This window comes from Odontesthes bonariensis, chromosome 17 (assembly GCF_027942865.1).
Source record: "Odontesthes bonariensis isolate fOdoBon6 chromosome 17, fOdoBon6.hap1, whole genome shotgun sequence".
In the NCBI taxonomy this organism is placed as follows: domain Eukaryota; kingdom Metazoa; phylum Chordata; class Actinopteri; order Atheriniformes; family Atherinopsidae; genus Odontesthes; species Odontesthes bonariensis.
In genome coordinates this window covers 4,910,049-4,932,307 of record NC_134522.1, presented here as the reverse complement: position 1 = coordinate 4,932,307, position 22,259 = coordinate 4,910,049, and the positions used below count along the sequence as shown (strand labels likewise).

The 22,259-nt window shown below is 37.5% G+C and overlaps 1 protein-coding gene across 2 annotated transcripts; it reads right to left on the bottom strand.

Moving 5' to 3' along the window:
- Positions 1 to 410: 410 nt before the first annotated feature.
- LOC142366834 (calpain-1 catalytic subunit-like) lies at positions 411 to 18,852 on the bottom strand. 2 transcript variants are annotated; one of them, XM_075448819.1, is made up of 21 exons: positions 18,610 to 18,852; positions 17,431 to 17,500; positions 15,352 to 15,470; positions 13,658 to 13,791; positions 13,403 to 13,577; positions 12,030 to 12,104; positions 10,627 to 10,712; positions 9,005 to 9,079; positions 8,716 to 8,876; positions 8,454 to 8,620; positions 8,188 to 8,199; positions 7,880 to 8,088; positions 7,701 to 7,746; positions 5,720 to 5,788; positions 5,520 to 5,577; positions 5,369 to 5,430; positions 4,899 to 4,967; positions 4,728 to 4,806; positions 3,808 to 3,924; positions 1,012 to 1,064; positions 411 to 874 (listed from the first exon to the last, which is right to left on the bottom strand). In XM_075448819.1, exons 1-21 carry the CDS (start codon positions 18,844 to 18,846, stop codon positions 848 to 850), a joined length of 2,100 nt encoding a protein of 699 aa, XP_075304934.1. In that variant the 5' UTR covers positions 18,847 to 18,852; the 3' UTR covers positions 411 to 847. The 2 variants fall into 2 exon arrangements, with proteins under 2 accessions (XP_075304934.1, XP_075304935.1); XM_075448820.1 differs by lacking the exon at positions 17,431 to 17,500 and having other exon boundaries at positions 15,352 to 15,426.
- Between the last annotated feature and the right edge of the window lie 3,407 nt (positions 18,853 to 22,259).

The window sequence follows — 22,259 nt, the reverse complement described above, 5'->3', positions numbered from 1 at the left end:
CTTACTTTGAAGATCCCAGATCAAGGAAGTGATGTCGACGCAGCTTTAGCAGCAGAAAAGCTATCAGGCTTGTGTTGATAATAATAAACTCCTGGACTATTTTCAAACTTCCAAATGCATCGTTTTGTGAGTACAGACCATATTTGTACTACTGTAGAAGTTTGGTGTCATGGCATGTGATTTTAGTGTGATAATTTTGGAGATACGGACCAGGATCCATTAACCCTTGTACGAAGCTATTCGGGATAACTCAGTAACTCAGCTGATGTTCAGCCAATATCGGAAAAACTGCGGGTGGGCTACTTGGCTGGATATCACGGTTCAAATGACCCTAGGGTGAATCTACTCCGGAGTATCACTTTAAGTGTTTACCATGGTCTTTACATTGGGAATAATCGTGCTAACATTAGCTTCTTTTAGGGATCAAAGAGTGGCGGTCATCTAGCCCTTCAACTGGGTTGTTGAGGGCTTGTTGGATGGTTAGATCACCATTAAAGGAGCACTTACCCTACTCACAAAAACGTAAAGCAAAAAAAAAACTCACAAAAAAGTAAAGCAACAAGACTGAAAAAGATTTAGTGTATTGACACAAGCTAATTTGGATTTATCCAGATTTTCAGGTCTTGATACCAAACCTTGGTGAAGATGAGCAAACTCAAGATATTTCACACCGTGTGTAACAGGTAAAGAGAAATACCACTTTCAACTATATATCATCCTGTATTAACTGTTGTGTGTAGATATTAACTGTTTTTACATACCAGTTGTACCTAATTAGCAGAAAAACACAATTTGTATTTATTTTTATTTTTCCAGAATCCCGCAGTCCATCTTCTCTGTTGTTCGGTTAGGTGTACATCGTGAGGTACATCCACTGTAGACAAAGGAAAAGAAGCATAGATTTCTTATCAGTAAGACTTATAGGGTACAATAACTGCATCAAGAATTATTATTTTTCATTAGGAAGGTTGTTAAAACTAAGTTAAATTGAAGGCAGATTTCTTTAACTACCTCTCGTTCACGAAGATTCATGGCCATTCCTTCGGACAGCTGCCCGAAGATTTCTGTTGAGAAAAAAGTAGATTTTTATTTAATCAGAAAGAAAAAACACAAAGTCATTGAATAGAAATCAGACATGCAGTGCTAACTTCATTCTCAACTGAATGCACAACTCCACTTTCTTTTCCTTAAGCTCATGCAAACTAATTTGTCCCATTCTCTGCCCATATTTATCGCCCAAACAAAAGCCACAATTAAGGTGCATTTTGACCGACAGCACCCAGAACATAAACAGCCTGGGAGTGTTGCATTTCCATTGAGGTCAATGTTTCATAGCAAGTTGGGCTAATTGTTTCATAGCAAGTTGGGCTAATTGTTTCATAGCAAGTTGGGCTAATTGTTTCATAGCAAGTTGGGCTAATTGTTTCATAGCAAGTTAGGCTAATTGTTTCATAGCAAGTTGGCTAATTGTTTCATAGCAAGTTGGCTAATTGCCACTCTGAGCCTTTAGTGAAACCATGTTTTACATATTTGTTTTTTTATTTGGGCCTTTGAACATACCCACTGTGAAACTATCAGAGATTAACCTTTTAGTGCTCTTATTCACACCTTTCTTAACACATGCAAAGGCTTCAGAAAAGCTTTTAAATTGCACAAATGAGAGAAACTTGAATAAATGTCATAGTATATATAATATACAGAGACAATAAAGTCTATTCTAACATTATTGCTGTTACCATGTTTAAAAGGTGACAGTGTCCCACAGATCAGAGCACCTCACAGACACAAAAAAGTACCCTTCAACTATATTAAAACAATGTTAATTTACATGTTTTTGTGAGATTTTGGTGTATTTTATTGTCTTGGCACGTAACTACAGTGAATAGATCATAGATTAACATTTTACTGCTCGGATTTAAAAGGTTTCTTTTCAAAATAAGAGCTCTGTCTCCTCATTTATTCTGGAAGTGAATTGAATGAGTTTTAATGTTGTTTTTAAGATATTAAGTAATTATCACTAATTTTACGAGCTATTGTGATTTTTGATTTGATTTGATTTATTTAATTGTATCAGAAAAGTCTTACACACATTCAAAGACTCAAAACACAATTGAGGATAAAAACGCAATAAAGTCCAGGACTTATTTCCATTGTGGTCCTCACAAAAAACATTAAGACAAGCCAAGCTACGACAAGACACTCACAAAGTGTATGACAAACAGTAATAAATAACATAGAATGCAAACCACATTTTTCTTAAATAAAAATAAACGACAGTAGCTGACCCCCTGCTCTATTCAGCTACCCTCTCTAGTAACCAGGCCTTGATTCTCTTTTTAAAAGTATTCAGACACGATGTGACTTTAATTTCCCTATCTAACTTGTTCCACTGCATTGCCCCTATATAGGCAAAGGTTCCTTTCCCTACAGATGTTTTAAAAGAATATGGACGCAGATCTGATATGCTGCCACGAGTGCAAATATTGTGTTTGTCCTTTACCCTAGTGATAAGACATGATAAAAACATTTGGGCGCTACCAAATAGAATTTTATGGATCATATTCATCCTTGACATAATAATACGAGACTCAACAGGGAGCCAGTTCAGCTCCGCAAAATGTGACCTACCTATATGAGACCTATGGCCCACGTTCAAAACCACTCTCACTAATTTATTCTGTGCTGTTTGCAGCCTCCCTTTAAGTCTGCTTGTTAGGCCTTTGAACCAGGAAGTACTTGCAAATTCAAAATGATTTAAAATTAAGGAGTTAGCTAAAATGATCATTGTTGCCCTATCTAAGAATTTCGCATTTCTGGCTAAGAACTTTGTGAGCCCGGTGACTTTACTCAGAACTTTATTGGCCATATTCCTGCCATCCAGGTTGCTTTCAAGGATGCATCCCAGGTATTTTACTGATGTTTTTGCACTGACTACAATTTTATTCAGCGTGACTCTAAATTCAGAGCATCTGTTCAGTCTGTACTTTGAGCCGAATAAGATGGCCTCTGTCTTACCCAGATGTAGGGACAGCATGTTGTCAATCAGCCAGCAGTTTACAGAAGCTAGCTCTGTGCTCAGGCTGCTCTCTAGGATGGATTGCTGTTTATCGGACATTAACAGTGCTGAGTCATCAGCGTACAGAAATAGGTCACATGCACAGGAGTCTGACATGTCATTAATGTATGTCAAAAATAAAGACGGACCAAGAATGCTTCCTTGTGGAACGCCGCATGTCACTATTCTAGGGTCAGACAGCTCTCCCTCTAGGGCCACCAGTTGTTCTCTCCCTGACAAGTATGACCTAAACCACCTACATGTGTGGCTGTCTGCTCCCAGGGCCTCAAGTTTATCAATTAATCTGTTGTGATTCACCGTATCAAATGCCTTTTGGAGGTCAAGTAACACCATTTTATGGGTGCTTAAAGAACTCTTTTTAGCCTTTAGGTTCCTGTGCTTGAAACAAAGTGATCCAGGAAAAAGACCCCTAAAAGATCTTGGCTCCTGCTCTAGAAATGCATCTTTAGTGACTTTCTATGAAATTAACCCCGATAGATAACACAGGTAAGCCTATCTTTGCTTCCAATGTCTGTTTGATTTGCTTCACAAAGACAATAGATCTTCAGTGCGAAGAAAATGCAGACAAAAAATTTTAGATATTAAATGTGCAGGATTTAGAGACACCTAGTGGGTACATGTCAGACTGCAACTAACTATGATATCATAGACTTCACCATCCCCTCCAAATATGTAGGAAAGATTTGTAGATTTGTAAAGATTACGATCATCAGTTTTCCAAAAGTACTCACGGGACATGCAGTCGAAGCGAAGGATGAGACTGATGAAACTCTCCAGCGTTATGAATCCAGAGGAGGCGCCGTAACGCAGAGCCAATAAATTCAGCATGTCATCGCTGATCCCCTTTCCTAACCGACATACAACACACTACAGTAAGGAACAGGTATGCTTTTTATTAGGAGTGTTTTAGTTTATGTGGTTGCCGTTACAGTTGTGGAATGCAACACCGCTGTCATTAAAACCTCCCTCTGAGCCCTGCACATGTCTGTTTTCATGTTGAAGAGGCCATAAAGACACCATCAAAGGCAAACAAAAATGTTATGTGACTGTAAAAGCAAAGCAGTGTGGTACAGGGCTGGAAGCCAAAGTCGTTAACTGTGGTGTCTCAACCCGCAGGTGCTCCAGGGCGCATTCAGGCCGGAGAATTTGCATAACGAAAGTCAAAGAACTTCAAAATGAGTAAGAAGCTCATAGTTTTAAGGTTCACAAACTTCTCTAGTGTTACTTTAATTATGTTCAATACATCTTAGCTCATACCCCAAAGTGTTTACTATTACTATTTTACTCTGACTGTACATAAAAAAAGACTATTTGGCCACTTGAGGGCAGCAGAAACTGAGCTGGATCTTAACCTGCAATGAGATGGTTCATTTGTGGACCAACAGTGTTTCACAACCTGCAATTATGAGGAAATACATTAATTTGGGTTCAGTTTTAATGTAATTTTCTCTTTTAACTCCTTTTGGGTCTTAATCAGCTCACTCTTTAGTTTCTGTTATTACTAAGCTAAGTCTTAAAAGTAAAAAGAAAATGTAAAAAATACCCTAAAAGTAAACAATCACAGGCTAGTTCTTGTATTTCCTCCATTACGGCGTATCTATTTCACCTTTTTTCATCTGTAGCAGCAGAAAAGAACTGATAGGTCATATACCTGAGGCCAAGATTGCCGTCCTCAGCTCGCTCAGAGACAGCGTCCCGGTTTGTGAAACGTCACAACGGTAGAAAATATCCTGGATAAACAGAGTTCAGTTAGTTCTGGCCAGAAAATATATTGAAAAGCATGTTTAATCATATTAATATTATTATATATTATATTACTTACCTTGTATGTTGCAATCCTCTTCCACAAACCGACAAATTCTTCACCATTAAGTTTGCCACTAATAGATGTCTGTCAAACCCACAGTTAAGGTTTAACTGCTGCACATGTAGCTTCATGTCTTAATCTGACATTTAAGTCTTCTTGCGCATTTTAAATCAACAAAAGGTCAGGCAGGTTTTGGCAGGCATAATTTCATTTCACTATCAGAATCAGAATCAGAATCGCTTTTTTATTGCCAGGTATGTGGACACATACGAGGAATTTGACTCCGGTTACACATCGCTCTCTTTAGTGCAACAAGTACAAAAATAGACAAAAAAAAGACATATAACAAGACTAAAGCAGAAGTGCAAATTGGTGTTGTGCACCGTTTTAGGTTAATTAGAGGCTGAAATAGAGAAAAGAGTGGGGAAAATGGAGCATGTTTTTCCCAGTATACTGATTCACATTGATGTTTCATGGGAGGATACATCCATGAGAGCAACCATGCTGCGACAGGCATCGATGCTGAAGCCTCCAGATTTCAAGTCTCCTAAATAAAAACAGGAAAAAACACCAGTTAAACTCGATCTGAACGTAATTTTCTGACTTTTAAAAACAAGCTTTCACTCATCTCCGAACCTTTCAGGATCTCCTCATTGAGGAGTTTTTGGAGCTGCTCAGCGTCCACTTCTTCATACTGGAAATTGGAAGAAAACATACATGGATTTACGTTTGAATCAGCTGTCTGTTCATGATTACCTACGCCTTCAACCTCGTGTCTTTTTGAAATTTACATTTTTACTAAATGTGGAAGATTTTATGAAAGAGACACTCGTTACCTTGTCAGAGAACTGACGGAACAGGATTCTCTTATTGTCATCATCCGCTCCATTCTCTGATGTTTTGGGCTGCAAAAGAATGAGTGATTTCAGCTTAGGATGGAAAAATATATGGGCCACCTCATATACTAATTAGTGATAAAACAATACAGGAAGAAAAAACAGGCTTAAAATGGGGTTCAATATAGCACAGAAATAAACTGATTTAACCTGATGCAGTGGGTTGTTATGACCCAGTTGGTGTAATACACTGTATATATATATAACCACTGAGCTGCTACATCAAGGCAAGCCAAGGCAAGGCAAGCCAATTTTATTTATAGAGCACAATTCGTACACAAGGTAATTGAAAGTGCTTTTTCAACATCAACATAATCAACATAACTTGTAGTATTAAGGGCCAGAGTCAGTACAAGCCTCCATTCCTGAATGGCGCCCTGGGGGCAGCAATCTGCTGCAGCATCTCTGGACATGTTGTGTCTTTCTTTGGATCTTCTTCAGATTTTCTACTGAACTTCTCTCAATGATAGGTAACTATGGCAGCGGGAAAGTTGTTAACCCGTTAGAGCTGAGCTTTCCAAAGCCCGAATAATGCCTGGAATAAGACCCCAAGTCAAGATGAGTTCAAGGGGACACGTCTTGACCGTCTTGGAGACGAGTTTCGGTGCAATCTGTTGGTTTCCTTAGCTAGGAAATTGTTTTTGAATTGGCTCTATATGAATGAATTGGATTATTTAGAAAATAATTATGATTACAATGAATTGAATTCCAATTGGCTTGAATTGGACTATACTATTTAAGTGCCTTGAGATGACATTTATTGTATTTTGGTGCTATATAAATAAAACTGAATTGAATTGAATTGGATACAAAGCAGGAACAAAATAGGAAAAAAACAAAAAACAAAGAGGAGGAAGTTTAAACCATTTCTTCCCTTGATCATCATGGGAAATGTGAGATCACTGGAGGATAAAATATTCAAGCTTGGACCTCTGATGAGGACACGGCAGGAATATCAGGCAGAGACCTGGCTGCAGGAACAGCTCTGACAGCTCTCTGCTCAGCTTTAAGACAATCCAGGCAGACAGAGACTGCAGACAGAGCGGTAACAGGAAAGGAGGAGGATCACAGAGCTGGTTAACAACAGATGCTGTAATCCTGGACCTGGCTGCAGGAACAGCTCTAACAGCTCTCTGCTCAGCTTTAAGACTATCCGGGCAGACAGAGACTGCAGACAGAGCGGTAACAGGAAAGGAGGAGGATCACAGAGCTGGTTAACAACAGATGCTGTAATCCTGGACCTGGCTGCAGGAACAGCTCTAACAGCTCTCTGCTCAGCTTTAAGACTATCCGGGCAGACAGAGACTGCAGACAGAGCGGTAACAGGAAAGGAGGAGGATCACAGAGCTGGTTAACAACAGATGCTGTAATTCTGGACATGTCACTGAGAAGGAGCGTCTCTGCACCCCAGATGTTACCTGCTGACGCTGTGTGTGACATCATCAGCTAAGTTGTTGCTAAGCTACAGAAACAACACCCCAACCCACTGATGGAGACCTCTGAAGGTTTCTACCACACCTTCCTCTCTGCTACACTTCAGCTTTCTACATGTTTGTCAGTTGATTTATATTCTAATTATTTATCTATCTATAACAATAGCACATCTTTAATAGTAATTGTTAGTGAAATATATAATTATTTATATATATAATTTTATATATATAATATATATAAAATATCATTTTTCTTCTGGTATTAATAAAGTATTATTGAATTAAATTTAAAAAACTCGTCACAACAGTCTCATGATTTTCTGTTGTTGATTTCATTCCTAAAAAAAGAGCTAAATTAAAGACAGACCCATCTGGACGGGTACCTGAGCATCAATTTCCACTCATGGGTTTGAGAACCAGCTTCTATTAAAGTGCGTCAATACTACATTGACCCAAGGCAACAACATGTTCTGTTATCAAATGTTCACCTCGTCTGCTTCCATATGTTCGTGGGAATGGCCTCCAGAATTCTCACTGAGAGGAAACACAAGACACATAAACGCATTACTTGTTTCAGTTCAGTGGTGTAACAGACATGATTCTCTCTAATTTAGCAACAGTGACCAATCACTTAAAAAGCTCATTCTAGACACCACACGTGACTTACTGGACATGTGTTTCTGCCTTGGAGAGGATGGTAAGGATGAAGGAGGCAGTCTCATTGGGATTGAAGGTAGAGGGTAGAATCAGGTATTCACCAGGCGTCAGCGCCATGAGCTCCATCACCTCGCGAGCATTCACAAAGGTTTTACTCTGTGCGACAGGTCTGTTTCTGCCAAAGAAAGACGCTGGGAATTTCCCCCTTATTGCCTTGTACTGAAACATTAGGGATACATATATTTTCAGTGTCTTTGTTTTTTTCATAAGTGGGCAATGTAAACAGTTTTATAGAATTAGGATAAAAAAATTACTTACTTCGTCAGTCACCTTAGAGAAAAATCAGAGGGAAACAGTTCGTTAGGGACAATAGAAATATCATAAAAGCATGTGAGTGAAAAACATGTAGTCTTTTATTTAGTTATAAGGCTTCTGAGGAATTTGTACGGAATACATCATTCTAAACTAAAACTAAAACTAAAACTCCATCATCACACTGGGAAAGGCAAAGATCTCGATCCTGGGAAGTTATGTTATAGATTCAATTTGACCATGTGACAAAAACAATAAAAGGTAATATTCACCTCAAATACAGAGAACCCAATGTGGAGGTTTTGGACCAGCTGCCTGTTCCTCTTGTCGGGCTTTTGCATGAGAGACACCAGCATATTATTTTCACCCTGATTTTCGGAACAATCACCGGCTAACTTATCAATCTTGACCCGATATTGAGGATTAGTCCAGAAACTCTCTGGAAGACAAAAAGGAAGACGAAAGTTTGTAAAAAAATCTGTTTGTAAAATATGTAAAAAATGTTTGGTACAAGTCTTCATGTTTAGGAAGTACCTGGGTTATTCATGCAGCCTCCAGCTGTGGTTCCTGCAACCCATCGGCCCTCGTAAAAGGAGGTTTTCCAGTGACAAGAGGAGCTCCCATCTAGGAAGTCGGGACACAGGCAGCAGATGTCGAGATCTGAGTAGAACTTACAGAAGTCTTCCATGGTCATCCTTGAAAGCAGAAATCAGGTTAGATAACCCATGAGGTACTAATTACTGGTTCTTTTTGTTGTTGAAAAGATTTTACATTTTACATTTTGTAAATGAAAGCTGCATTTATCAAACTACAACATGCTTACCAAAACTCTCCATCATCACACTGGGAAAGGCAAAGATCTCGATCCTGGGAACTTACGGTTTGCCACAGACTAGACCTTCAGAGACAACGTGTCCAAAAAAAAAGCAAAAAAAAATCTTCTTAGTATGACAATATATACTCACAATTCACGTTTGCATGCTACAACAAGTTAAGTTTGAGCTCTTTTCAGTTAATTGACTACTCAAACCATAACTTGAGATTTTTTGGTGGTTTTTTTTGCTCTTTTGCAAGACGGACATGTTTCAACTGTTTAAAGCCGAGTTAAAATCGAGCATTTATACAGTGAATTAAAGTATTCTTATGGTAAAAATCAACTTTTATGAGGTAACTTTTATTATTCCAGGATATCTTAACACAGAAAACTGTTGTTTGTTCATATATTCCTGCTAACCCCTAACCCATAATCAAGTGTGACCATTTTAAATTATATAATTTACTAAATCAATACAACAAACTTTCAATTTTTAAGATGGTAAACTTGGTGATATTATGTTACTGATCAAAATATCCCCTCAGTAAAACCAGATGTTTCTTAAATTTTAGGTAAACAGCACATTTTGCTTTCCAAAAGTCTACCTTATGAACCAGTTTCTGAGATTCTGACAAACAGGTTCCAATAGTTATCTTGGGAAATTAGTGGTTCTCGTGACAAACCCTTGAAGCCCTTAAAGTTTATGGACTCATAAGATCTGCTGACTCAGGTCAGATAGTGGAGCCCAGAGTTCAAACTAGACCCGGTGAAGCAGCTTTTAGCTGTTATGCTGCACACAACTGGAACAAACTACCAGCAGAACTGAAATCAGCCACAACTGTGAGCACTTTTACATCCAGGTTAAAAACATTTCTCTTTCGGTGTGCTTATGGTTGAGTTTATATTTTTCTTTTTCCCCTCTTCTTTGATTGCTTTTAATTTTTATTCTATTTTTTTTCTCTTTAAATTGTTTGTTTTTATGCTGCTTTATGCTGTTCTTTTAAATGCCTTGTCTTTATGTAAAGCACATTGAGTTGTCTGTGGTATGAAATGCGCTATATAAATAAAGATGTCTTGCCTTGTCTTGCCTTAACGTCAACAAGATAATTGGATGTCTCTTAAAAAGATACTTCCAAAACCAGTTTGTGTCTCAGGGCTCAGTTCAAGAGGAGATATTTCTTTACTAAAACATATTTCACAAGCAAACATTCACTTAACACAAATAAACCTCGTAGTATGAACAAGACGTGCACTCTAAATGTGATTTGTCTACCAACATCGATGCCTCATTTGCAACAAATTTAATGGCATTCATTCAGGTAGTTTTTGCGTAAAATTTGTTCCTTGCTAAAGGAACCAGTGAATTTTATCTTAGCAGTGAACCCTGTGACAGCTCCCCACTCCCTATTTTTTCTTTTTAAACTGACATAACCATTTTGGGATTATCATATTCACGTAATAAGACGAGTGAGGAAAGATTTCTCAACGGTCTCATCCAAATAGCCTCTTTAAGTAACGCCAACAAAAACATGTGAGTCACGCTGCTAGATGACAATTTATGTAACAGTAATAAATGTAGATAAATATGAATATGAAGACACAAAGGGTCTCAGTATAAGAGTCGGCCTCACTTGTCGCTCCAGTCTCCGTTCCACTCTCCGGTGCCCCACGGGTTCCACAAACGGACCAAGTTTACCGACTTTCCTTGGCTCATCATCTGTTGCCCAGTCATCACCAGACAAACATCAGTGTTACCACCTTGTACATATGTTAGTTCAACTTTCTGCTTTTGTAACATTGCAAATTTACAAAGTTCGATGAGGTAAACCTATAAAGCTAAAATAAAAAGTTTCTATTGTGATAAATGCTAACAGAATGAAGGTAAAAATTAATTTGTGCAACAGTAATCGTGCAGAATGTGTAGAATCAGTTTTTTTGCTTTGATTTTCAACTGCATTCAGTTAAGTTTGTGTTAATGTTGCTGTTTATTAACTTTACATTTTTAATTTCTTTCTCCATTTGTTATTCTTGTTATTTTCTTTTACATCGAATTACGTCTAAATAATTTATTTCTTTACTTTTTTTTTCAATTTCATGTTATTTTTCAATTTGTGTTTATAAACTGTTTTTGCATTTTTCTCCCACCAATTAATTTCCCCTTTCCCATTTATTTCCATGTAATCTTTTTACATTTCCCTGTCTCTGTTTTTAGATTAAGCATTATGCTTCATTATGCAAATGAGGGGGCGGGGTTTAAAATTGTCTCATGGGAGGCCTGAAGTAGAGAAAGCTAACAGCGTTACCAGCTAGCTTTAACTTAAATTCAGAACAACAGCATAAATGCAGCTAGCCTCGCTCTTTGTTCAAACTTTATAAAGAACCGTTGTTCTTTAAGCAGATAAATCAGTGACGGAAAGAACACAAGCTGTCACGATTCATTGAATTAACAAGCTATCTCTATCGTAGCTTCGACAAAGATAGCAAAAAGTACGATTTTTGCTACTTTCAGTTTGATGCTCCATCTTTTCAAATATGATCTCTGCAGCCTGATGATCAACCGATCGGTGAGAAGCTGAGCCAATGACACAGTCGGCATAATGAGGCAGAAATGCATAAAGAAATGTAAGAAAAAAATAATAGCAAAGTCAAAACCCCGATAGATAAAATAAATGACAAAATTAATCGAAACAAAGTGTTGTGAAATTAAAATGAAATAAAGTAATAAATATTTTTGAAAGGACTGAATAGATCACTGAGATGTAAAGGAAAATAATACACAGAAGTAGCAGCTTTTACACAAGTTTTAATGAATGCAGTTAAAAAAGAAAATTGAACTTAAAATATATATCAATAATTTATCAATAAAAATATAAATAATAGCTGAAATTTACAAATACTATTGTTTGAATTAATTTATGACAGTAGCATTCATCATTGAATATACGTATTTGTTTAGCCATTGATATAGTTTTGTCTTTATATTGGATTATGGCAGTTTCAGTCCTCCATATTTTGAATTATTAAATTTCTTTACCTGCTTCGCACCTGTAACAGCGTAGGCATGACCTTGAACCATTCCGTTTGGTAAAACAGTGTTGGCAGATGTTTCCTAAAAAATATAGATACATAAATTGTGTCGTTCATTCTTGGTTCATAACATTTCAGCCATTTTATCAAAATATCTGTTGACACCATCAACAGCCATCGAGTCAAAGGTGACCAACTTGTTAATGTTCAATGAGATGAAATTTTGAATAGATACACACATCTAATCTTCTTTATTGGAAAACAAACACTTACCATAACAGTTTGCCAGTAAATTCACTTTGATGACATGAGTTTGAAAATGTTTCTCACCAGGAACTTTGAGAGTTTATTGAGACATTAAAGGTGGGGTATGAGATCTTGGTAAAACGGTTCTTGCAAGCTATATTTTTGAAAATACACAACCTTGCCTCTCCCTTCAGCCCACCCCTCGAAACCACGCCTTCAAAACACATGAACGAGTCACGAGTCTGTGAACGCACAGGGGGGAGGGGGGCTTACGTTTGATTGGCATGTCAGAATCCAATAGAAGTAACTCTCATAATTACTTCTATTGGTCAGACATTTCCTCTTGCTACACCCTCTACAATGGACTAAAATATATATATATTTTTCCCAAACATTCTATTGTAGTGGGTGCAATGGGGTCGTGAGGAGGTTTTCAGACAATATGATAAAAAAAGCTCCAGAAAACATCTCATACCCCACCTTTAAACTTAGAATATCAAGATCCCGTTGTTGGGGAAATTAAAGCTCACTCTTCAGAGGATCAATGGGGAAGATTAATCAAGTGCATCAATATCAGATATTCAGAGAAAATACTGCAAGCAAAACTGATTTATTTGAAATTTTGAGAACATTTAAGAACTAAAAATATCAAAAGATATTGATGATGATCTGAATATGATTCAATGTTCGAACATAGTTAACCAAAATGATATAATGGAAAACTAGGAGCTTTTTTGTCCATTCTTTAAAAATAATCTTTCCCGTTATGGCTTGAGAGTAAAACAACAACATGCTTCTGTTTCCTATAAAGTTGTTTTATTGCTACACCCAAATAGTTTTGCTTGTCATGTTGCGACAGATTCTTTTACTCTTACTCTTCTTTACTCTTGTTTTACTTTGGTAATTACTTAGTTGTTGCCATCCGAACAATTGGCTTCAAACCAGCTGAACATAAAACCGCACCTTAATGATAGTATTAGCTTTCTGGCAAGACAAGGTATATTGGCACATCTATTCAAAATTGTGGGATGATGAGTTAATGAAAAAACTTCCCAATAATTTAGGCAGACAGCCCAGTGTTTTCACACAGTTCACAACAGAAAGGTGCTTTAATGTGTTGTATATTGTGCTTACGCCCTGTGGTGTGCCACATCCCATCAGTGACTTCGATTGGCCAGCTCTACGCATCATCTCCCACAGGTTTGGAGAGGGGTCAGACAGCTGGATGCAAATGTGAACCCCACCGGTGAAATCCACCAATGCTTCTGCAGGTGTTCCGGCATTCATGTCCGAATAGGAACCACACACCCTGGCAAAAATGCATGCGGTGGCTTCCATTAACCAACAAGACAATACAATACAGTAACAATACGCTGGTTCTTTACATACTTAGCATAGGCTTTCTCCAGCAAAGCAGGCCAGAACTCAGTTGGGTCTTTGGAGTGGACAAAGATTAATCTGCCATTGATTGTTGGTAACTTGTCATCAATGATAACATCAACCCATCTTCCGAATCTCCAGAACTAAAATGTCAACAAAGAAGGGAATATAAAATATTTGATGCATCTCTTTTGCTAATGACAGAAAGCAAAACATGCTAAGTGCTCAAACAGCTGGATGCTAGTTTAAGGATGTGTAAAGTAATAGTCCAACCATCTCATTCCAACACTAACTTAAATTCTTTTTTATGAGTTAGATGATTTGATCATACGAGTAGTAACATACTACCAGTACTCTAATGTTTGTGAACTCATTACGAAGCTAAAGGCAACAGCTATTAGCTTAACAGCTTAGCTTTGCGTGAAAACAGGAGACAGCTAGCTTAGATCTGTCTTAGGAAAGTTACCTACCAGCAACTATAAGCTCACCCCAAAAATATACTGTTTCTGCAAATGTTTAAAATAAAAATAATTGATTATTCATTAGCGATAGTATCTGACTTGTGTCAGTTCTTTCATACTTTTATTTTTAATGTATGTCTACCTTTTTCATTGAGGCAACTAACCTAGCTGGGATTTTGGGAAGCTGCCAGTAGGAAATATTGTTGCATCTTTCTCGTTTTTCTCGTGAAATCTAGCTCACTGATGGTTGTAACCTAATTGACGAAGATAGACAAGCATTTAAGTCCAATCGTTTAATTGTATCACTGAGGTTCTCCTCATGGGAAGGTGGAAGGAGGAGAGTTGGGTACCTGGAGCTGCTCAACAGACAGCAGTCAAACAATAGGTGTAAAGTTTATTAGATTAACAATGGCTTTGCCTATATAGCTGCAATATTTAAAAGACACAAGGTGTCTTTGGTTTTATAGTATTAGAGGAAATACTTTCTTCCCTACAAAACCATTTTTGCTCATGTCGCAATGTACTCTGGGTAGAAGTGACGTAAAGTGTCTCTTTTTTGTCCAGTTGGATGAATATGGCTTCTACTTTTTATTTTAAACTCAAGCACTGTGATAGTGATAAAATGCTTTAGTCAGGATTCCTTTTAATGTTTTGAGGGCTGGGACCACGAGTCAAGGGCCTGGAACTCTAAATCTGGCCTCTATTTGCAACCTGATATGAAGCCCATTGATCCCTAAAGCCTCGTTTCCACTATGCAGTCTGGTACGGCTCAGTTCAGAACGGTACGGTACGGTTAGACCGCAGGGAACCTGTATTGCAATGGCAGCAATCCCACTCTACCTAGTCGCAATCAAAAGCCTTCCCAGAGAGACCCTTCATAGAGCCAGGAAGCTAGCAACTATTTACCTCCGCTGTGACCACTTTTGTCTGGATGGAAGAAATCTTGACGAGATATGTTCAGGGTAAAGCAAGCAAGCTTTATTTCATGTCTGATGTCAGGGCTTAATACTATTTACTACTAACCACCACTAACTACTTACATTCAGTAGATGCACACTAAATCATGAAAATTAGTTACTTTTGTGGTAGTTGCATTGGCATTCCCTGTGGTTGGCCAATAGATACAGCTGTGTTACAAATTTGCAGTTATTCTGACAATGCCTCAACATATTCCATTTATATGTTTTTGAAATATTCATAAAAATTATATACATGCACCATTTAGAAAATAAATCAATTTACCCTGAAGTGGAACAGCCCGTTGTAGTCCTCGTCAAAGCCTTGCTCCATAGGAACAACTTGCTTCAGGATGAAATCCTGGAACGTCAAAGCCCCGATGGAAGCAAGAAACCAGCAGTTTCCTGATTAAGAAAATAACGCTTCAGTTGTAAGAACAATGAACATTTCTACAGTTTGGCAGCAGTCAGATGAGTTAACAGGTAGGAGGCAGAAAACCTAACTACAAAGGGAGTCTTTAAGCTGAAATCAAGTGGATGACATAACATTTAGCAGAGTCTAATGTTTGGAATTGTTGAGATATGTGCAATTTCAATGGCTGTTTTTTGTGATACTGCTTGAAAAGTAAAAGATTTTCTAACCTTTCCATCAGAAGAAGGACGAGCAAGAGTAAAGAAGAAGTAAAGTTTTTTACAACTTCCATTATTGCTTTTCTAGTGAGTTCAGGCTAACCAAACCATGATCACCTCCACAAGATATCTGAATAGTTCTGTTTCCTGTACCTCGTTAGACTGTGATAGTATTCTGATAACAGGGAACACAAACCCAGACATCTGTGTTAGAATCCTGTTTGAACCATATCACCACCACATGATCCAACCTCCAAATGTTTTAAATACAGCCTGGAAAAGGCTTTCTTTGTTTCTTTTATTTTTTTGGATTAAAACCTTATAGAATTATAAAATTTAATGATATACTGTATTTCATCATTCAGCTTGTGTCACATGTTTTCATTTAAACTTCTTGGTTACTTCTGCAGACTGTAGCCTAAATGAATTGCAAGGTTTAGTTACTAATAAAGGTATTTGAAAAAGAAAAAACTTGCCCATTGCCCCTTTAAAGTAACTAACGTTATCCTCTGAAGACAGATTTTTTTCTGTATTTAGCCCTTTATGTGAAGTATTTGGATGGCTAGATGACAATTAATTCTTCCTTAAAAAAATAGGCCTCCTACCCCAGTCAAATGGAAGGGTAGGGCCAAGTGGCTAGGTTAGCTAGCCGGTATTACTTATTATTACAGTATTACAGTAAGATTCACCAATAAAGTCATTTAAAAAGTAAGAAAATGCCCGTTTGCCGGCCAGATTAGCCCTAGGAGTTGAATTAGCTTATGTTATCCAGAAAAAAGGCCTTTTATCTCAGTAGAATGGAAGGGTAGGAACAAGTGGCAGGGCCGAGAGAAAGATTGTTTCTGCTAACATTGGCTAGCGTTGTTAGCACTGCAGAATCTAGCCTTTCAAATAAAACATTTGGAGGACTAGATAATCACTAATCCTTAATCTTCAGAAGAAAAAGGGCATCTTATCTCAGTAAAATGGAAGAGTAGGGCCAAGTGGCAGGGCTGAGGAGAAGACTGTCTCTGCTAACTTTCGCAAGCATTGTTAGCATTGTTAGCGCTGCAGAGTCGTGGCCCCCAGAAACCAAGACAACTAATTTCCATAGGTTACTTGCAGTTTCCTCACAAATTTGTGATTTAAAGCTATTAATGCATGAAAATAGTTACCAAGAGAATGAATTTCTGACAGTATAACAGGGATTTTCTGTGTTGTTCCCTAAAATCCCCAAACACTCTAACTCTTCAAGGTTTATAGAATTCTAGGTAACTTTTCATGTGATTACATAGCATCCAACACATAAAATCAGACTACCTCAAGATAATTGAGTAGTTTTGTGTCCTGTACCTAGCAAAACTGTAACAATGATCTAAAATCTCTGGATTAAAGGCTTGAATGCAAACTTTAATGATATACTGTATTCTGTCATGCAGCTTGAGTCACATGTTCTCGTCTAAATTTCTCACAATAATAGAAGTGGTTTAAAAGTGTGTTTTCTCTTTATTCTGCTTTATTTCTTACTTCCACCCTTTTTCTGTTGTGTAACTGTGATACAAATACGAGATTAATCAAACATTTACTGTTCTTATTTGAACATTTGAGATAATTTATCAGTTTTGTGATATCAACGCACAGAATGTTCCCTTTAAATCCTCTTTTCATTTGGCTGTTTCAGCATATTGTCCCAACTTGTGTAACATTTATGGAGGAATGTTTTAAGGGATTATAGTGAAAGAAACTATTTTCATACCAACCACTCCTTGCCCGAAGTCAAATCTGGAAACCCCGTCAACAACAAAGGATGGATTAGAAACTATTCTCTGTAACAAAAGAAAAAGGTTGTGAAGACCTGACAATCTGGTACATTACACAAAACCCGTTTTTCTATGTTTTAGGGGATGTTTTTGGTCTTTCTGTTTTGTTGTTTTGTCCATTTTATTGTATCTTATGTTCTTTATCGGTCGAGACTAACTCTTCACTCCATTACATGTTCCATATGTACAGGGAATGATCGCCCTGTACATATGATATTTCTTTAACCCTTTAATGTCCGCACTGAGAAAAAAGCAGAGGTCGGGTGGCATTCAATAGTAAAAGTATCAAAATTTGAAAAAGTCATGGCGTAAAGTAGGATTTCTTTTAGCTTTACACAGCTGGACTGAGTGGTAGAGATAGTTTAGGTAGGTGTACTTCATCTTGTCGATAAGATACAGCATAGAAACTGAAAAAATGTGCTTTACCATATCTTAGAGCTGGGACATTAAGGGGTTAAGACACACCGGCTTGCCCGGGCGTGTCCTGTGGTTTAGCTGTAAAGCACCTGTGTGGACGTGTGATCAGTCAGAATACAACATAACCACGTTTATCTGTTTTTCTTCCAGGAATTTTAGCATTTTAAATGTTGTATTTGAAGTTTAATCTGTATCTTGTCCTTTGTAATCTTTTCCATTCTACTGTTGATTTTTTAGCTCTCCTGTTGTTGAGATTTTAGTTTTGTTAATGAATTTTGTCCACAGTTCCACAGTGGCACATGCACTTTGGACAGGTTTTCATCAGGTGAATTGGGGAGGTTTATATGTGATCCCTGTTGGAGTTGGCATAATGTTTTAGTTGCAAGCAAAGTACAAAAACTAATCAACAAAACAACTTTTAACTGTGTTATAACTTTCTCTATGTGATTTTACTAGAGAAAGCTAGACAATACTATCTATCTATCTATCTATCTATCTATCTATCTATCTATCTATCTATCTATCTATCTATCTATCTATCTATCTATCTATCTATCTACACATCTACCTACCTATCTAGTTATCCTCATACCTACCTACCTACCTACCTAGTTATCTACCTACCTACCTATCTATCTGAAAAAGCTGAAACCCTGCAGTGATTGTGGTTGAGGACTAATAACTGCAGTCAGACTTACTGATGGTCTCAGCCACTGCACTCGGGCCATGTCAGAGGGGCTCAGTATCCCCTGGCCGATGGACCTCCTGTCAGGGGGGAACATGTCATCGATGTACCTCACCCGTCGGATGGCACAGTACTCTTTCAGCTGCTTGTAGTCCTGGTTGAGGAACCTCTCAGGGTTGGTGACAGTCCCATAGCCGTCTTTCATGTGACGTTCACTGATGATATTCATGCACACACCCGGGGCTGGCATTGCTGCTTTTTTACTGTGGAAAACAAACATCATCAGCACCCTCTTCCTATCGATCAAGCACCAATGGTGCACTCTACTGTTTTTTTTTAGTGACTTAACCAAACACCATCACAGTAAAAATCACCAAATAAAAACTGGGGTTACATCCATACATGTAAAGAAAAATGTTGCTGGCAAATGAAAATCTCAACCTTACCTCACCTCCCGAAGCTAGAAATCAATGCTAGAAAGTGTTGAGTCTTTGCAGAAATGTGAGCATGTGGGAAAAAGCAGCAGATATTTGTACTGTCAGAGAGCGCCTGAGGCTACTTCTGTCGTCACAGGCTTGTTACAATGCCCTACCTGTGCCAGGTTTTCATCAGGTGAATGACAACAACAGTCTTTAAAGTTGAAGACCTGCAAGTCTTTACAGAGTGGGATCTGTTCAAACAGAAAGAAAACATGCAACACCAAGCCAGCAGCTGCCTGAGAATGATTGAGTGAATATTAAATCTGTTTTCAAGGGCATTTGAGCTCATGAAGTAAACAGTCAGTTGTGTTTTCTTTTCTTTCTCAGGCACTCTCACACGGAGCTCTCAGTTTCACACTTCGCTGGATCATGATTCATCATTAAATTCAGATAAATCTGAGTTATTTCTGCTTTGATGAAGGATAAAATATTTTGTCTTTAAACTCTGTTATACACACACTGCAGATTTAATCAAGAGGTGTGTTGGCGTGCCAGAACAACTGCGTGCAGCTGTTTACCTTTAGGATAAATGACTTAAAAATGGGTGTATTAACCATCATAACCTTGGATAACCTCTGGAATGTAGCCTATCAGGTATTAATATCATTAAACAGCAACATAAGTTGTGTTTGTAAGGGGATTGTTGTAGAAAGGATACCTTCTGGGAACACTGTAAGCAAAGCTTTAACAGAGTTATTTAATACAGTCATTTTTACTTCGCTGATTGCAACAAAACAGTAATACTGAAACTCAAAGTTTGTTAAAACTATGTGCTTCTGGCTTGTTTTAAAGTGCACTTACTTTTATGATGAACATTCTTGGGCCTGAAACTGCCGTAGACCGCCGAGGGCCTGAGACACAGATCTGTGGCGTCTTTGTGGCCTTTTCAACATGTCAACAGTTCTCTGGTGTTACTTTAATGCTGTAAGACATAAACTGTGAGGAAGAACAGATAGTAGCTTCCTCTATGAACACGTGCCAGTTGAAATAGCCCATTAAACAACCACCATAACAAATATATCATTTGCTCATTTGGTAGATTACGATCTCCAGCTGAGAAATAATTCATTAAAGTTAGCTCCTGTAGGGAACTAATCTGTGACTGACAGGTTGATAGCCTACAGGCATGCTTAGGCCCTGCAGGCTAGCAGTGAAACAATTAGTAAGACCTTACTCATAACATTTTGGAGATGTGAACATATGTACTTGTTACATGTTAATTCAACCCAGTCTCACAGAAAAACGTGTAATACCTACGTTGGTCCACAAGGGAAAACGTGGTATTGTCACAATTTGGCCCCCAAAATATGTATGCATTTCGATAGCATTTCTAGCGAGAACTATGCATAATATTTTCAGAATCCCCCGTTCAGAGAATGTAGACGATCTTTTATTAGTTTATTAGTTTCGCCGAAGATTTTTTTATCTCCTGGAACGTAAGAATAACACGTTTTTAACGTTGTTAAGGTGGTTACTATGGACGCTGCTATCTCAACGTCAGCGACCTAATTTCTGTTACCTAATATATATATATATATATGTGTATGTATATATGTGTATGTATATATATATATATGTATATATATATATATATATATATATGTATATATATATGTATATATATTTATATGTATATATATATGTATATATATATATATATATATATATATATATATATATGTATATATATATATATATATATGTGTATATATTTATATGTATATACATATATATATATATATATACATATATATATGTATATATATATATATATATAGATATATATATATATATATATATATATATATACACATATAAATATATATATATATATAAATATTTATTTTTTTAAACAAAAAGTACGGGGAATGTCGAAGCATGTCAGTGAAGTTGAGATAGCAGCGTCCATAGCAACCACCTTAACAACGGTACAAAACGTGTTATTCTAACTTTTTTTCAAGGAGATGCCAAAATCTTCGGCGAAACTACTAAATGAAAGATCGTCTACATTCTCTGAGCAAAGATTCTGAAATATTATGCATAGTGTAAAGCACTTTGAATTGTTTGTACATGAAATATGCTATATAAATAAATTTGATTTGATTTGATTAGTTCTCGCTAGAAATGCTATCGAAATGCATACAAATGCGGATGCTTTCTTAAAATGTTATGTTTTTCACAGAAAAAAGGTTGACAGTCGACCTTTTTCCTTTTTTAGCTGAGGGAAATTTGATAGTCACCGTGACCTGGTTACGAAGTAATGTAAATGTAAAATATAGCTGCAAGCAGCAATGTGGGGGCCTAGCATATTGGCACAATAGGGAAGGCTTGGGCTGCTCAGGAATGCGTCTTGAGTCCATGCAGCAAGTTTGGCCTCGATACATCAATGGATCGCAGAGATTTGGCCAAATGTCACGTTTGCATGTCGGCGTAGAGTTTGATTGGCTGTCACGGGCAAACGGAAGTGAAATGAGAAAATCCACCTGATAACTTATGTGTGGCTTGGTCTGAAGATTCTATGTGCCAAGTCCCGTCGGGATTGGACAATAGGCGTGGCCTTAAATGTGTTTTGAAGGTTTTCGATTAAATTCAAAATGGCGGACAATCCAAGATGGCGCAGATGACGTCATGAGGTGCAATATCCCCGACTTTATCGAGTGATTCCATTGGTACCTCATGTGTGACATTTGGACCAAAGAGTCCAAAGATATAAGCAAAAAGACATTTTGGCTACATATAGCGCCACCTATTGGCCAAACGTCACCAAACTTCTTGGGCCTCTTACCTTAGCGGTTTGGAGTCTGTGTTAGAAGGTTGACGTCATAACATCAAATGGTTGCCACGATATGACCTCACTTCCGGTTTGGCGGCGTCAACCTCGATTTTGATTGGCTTTTATGGAAAATCGGAAGCCTAATTAAAAATTCCACAAGATAACTTTTGTGCGGCTTGATCTTAAGAGTCTATGTGCCAAGTTTCGTGAAGATTTGACAATCTGTGTGACCTGAAATGCTTTTTTAAGCTTTTTGATCAAATTCAAAATGGCGGAAAATCTAAGTATACGCAAATTGACGTCATAGGGTGCGTTGGACTCGTCATGATCCAAGGATTCCAACGATGCCTTGTTTGTGAAATTTGGACCAAGTATTCAAAAGTTATTAGGCTGAATGCACTTTGAAATTTG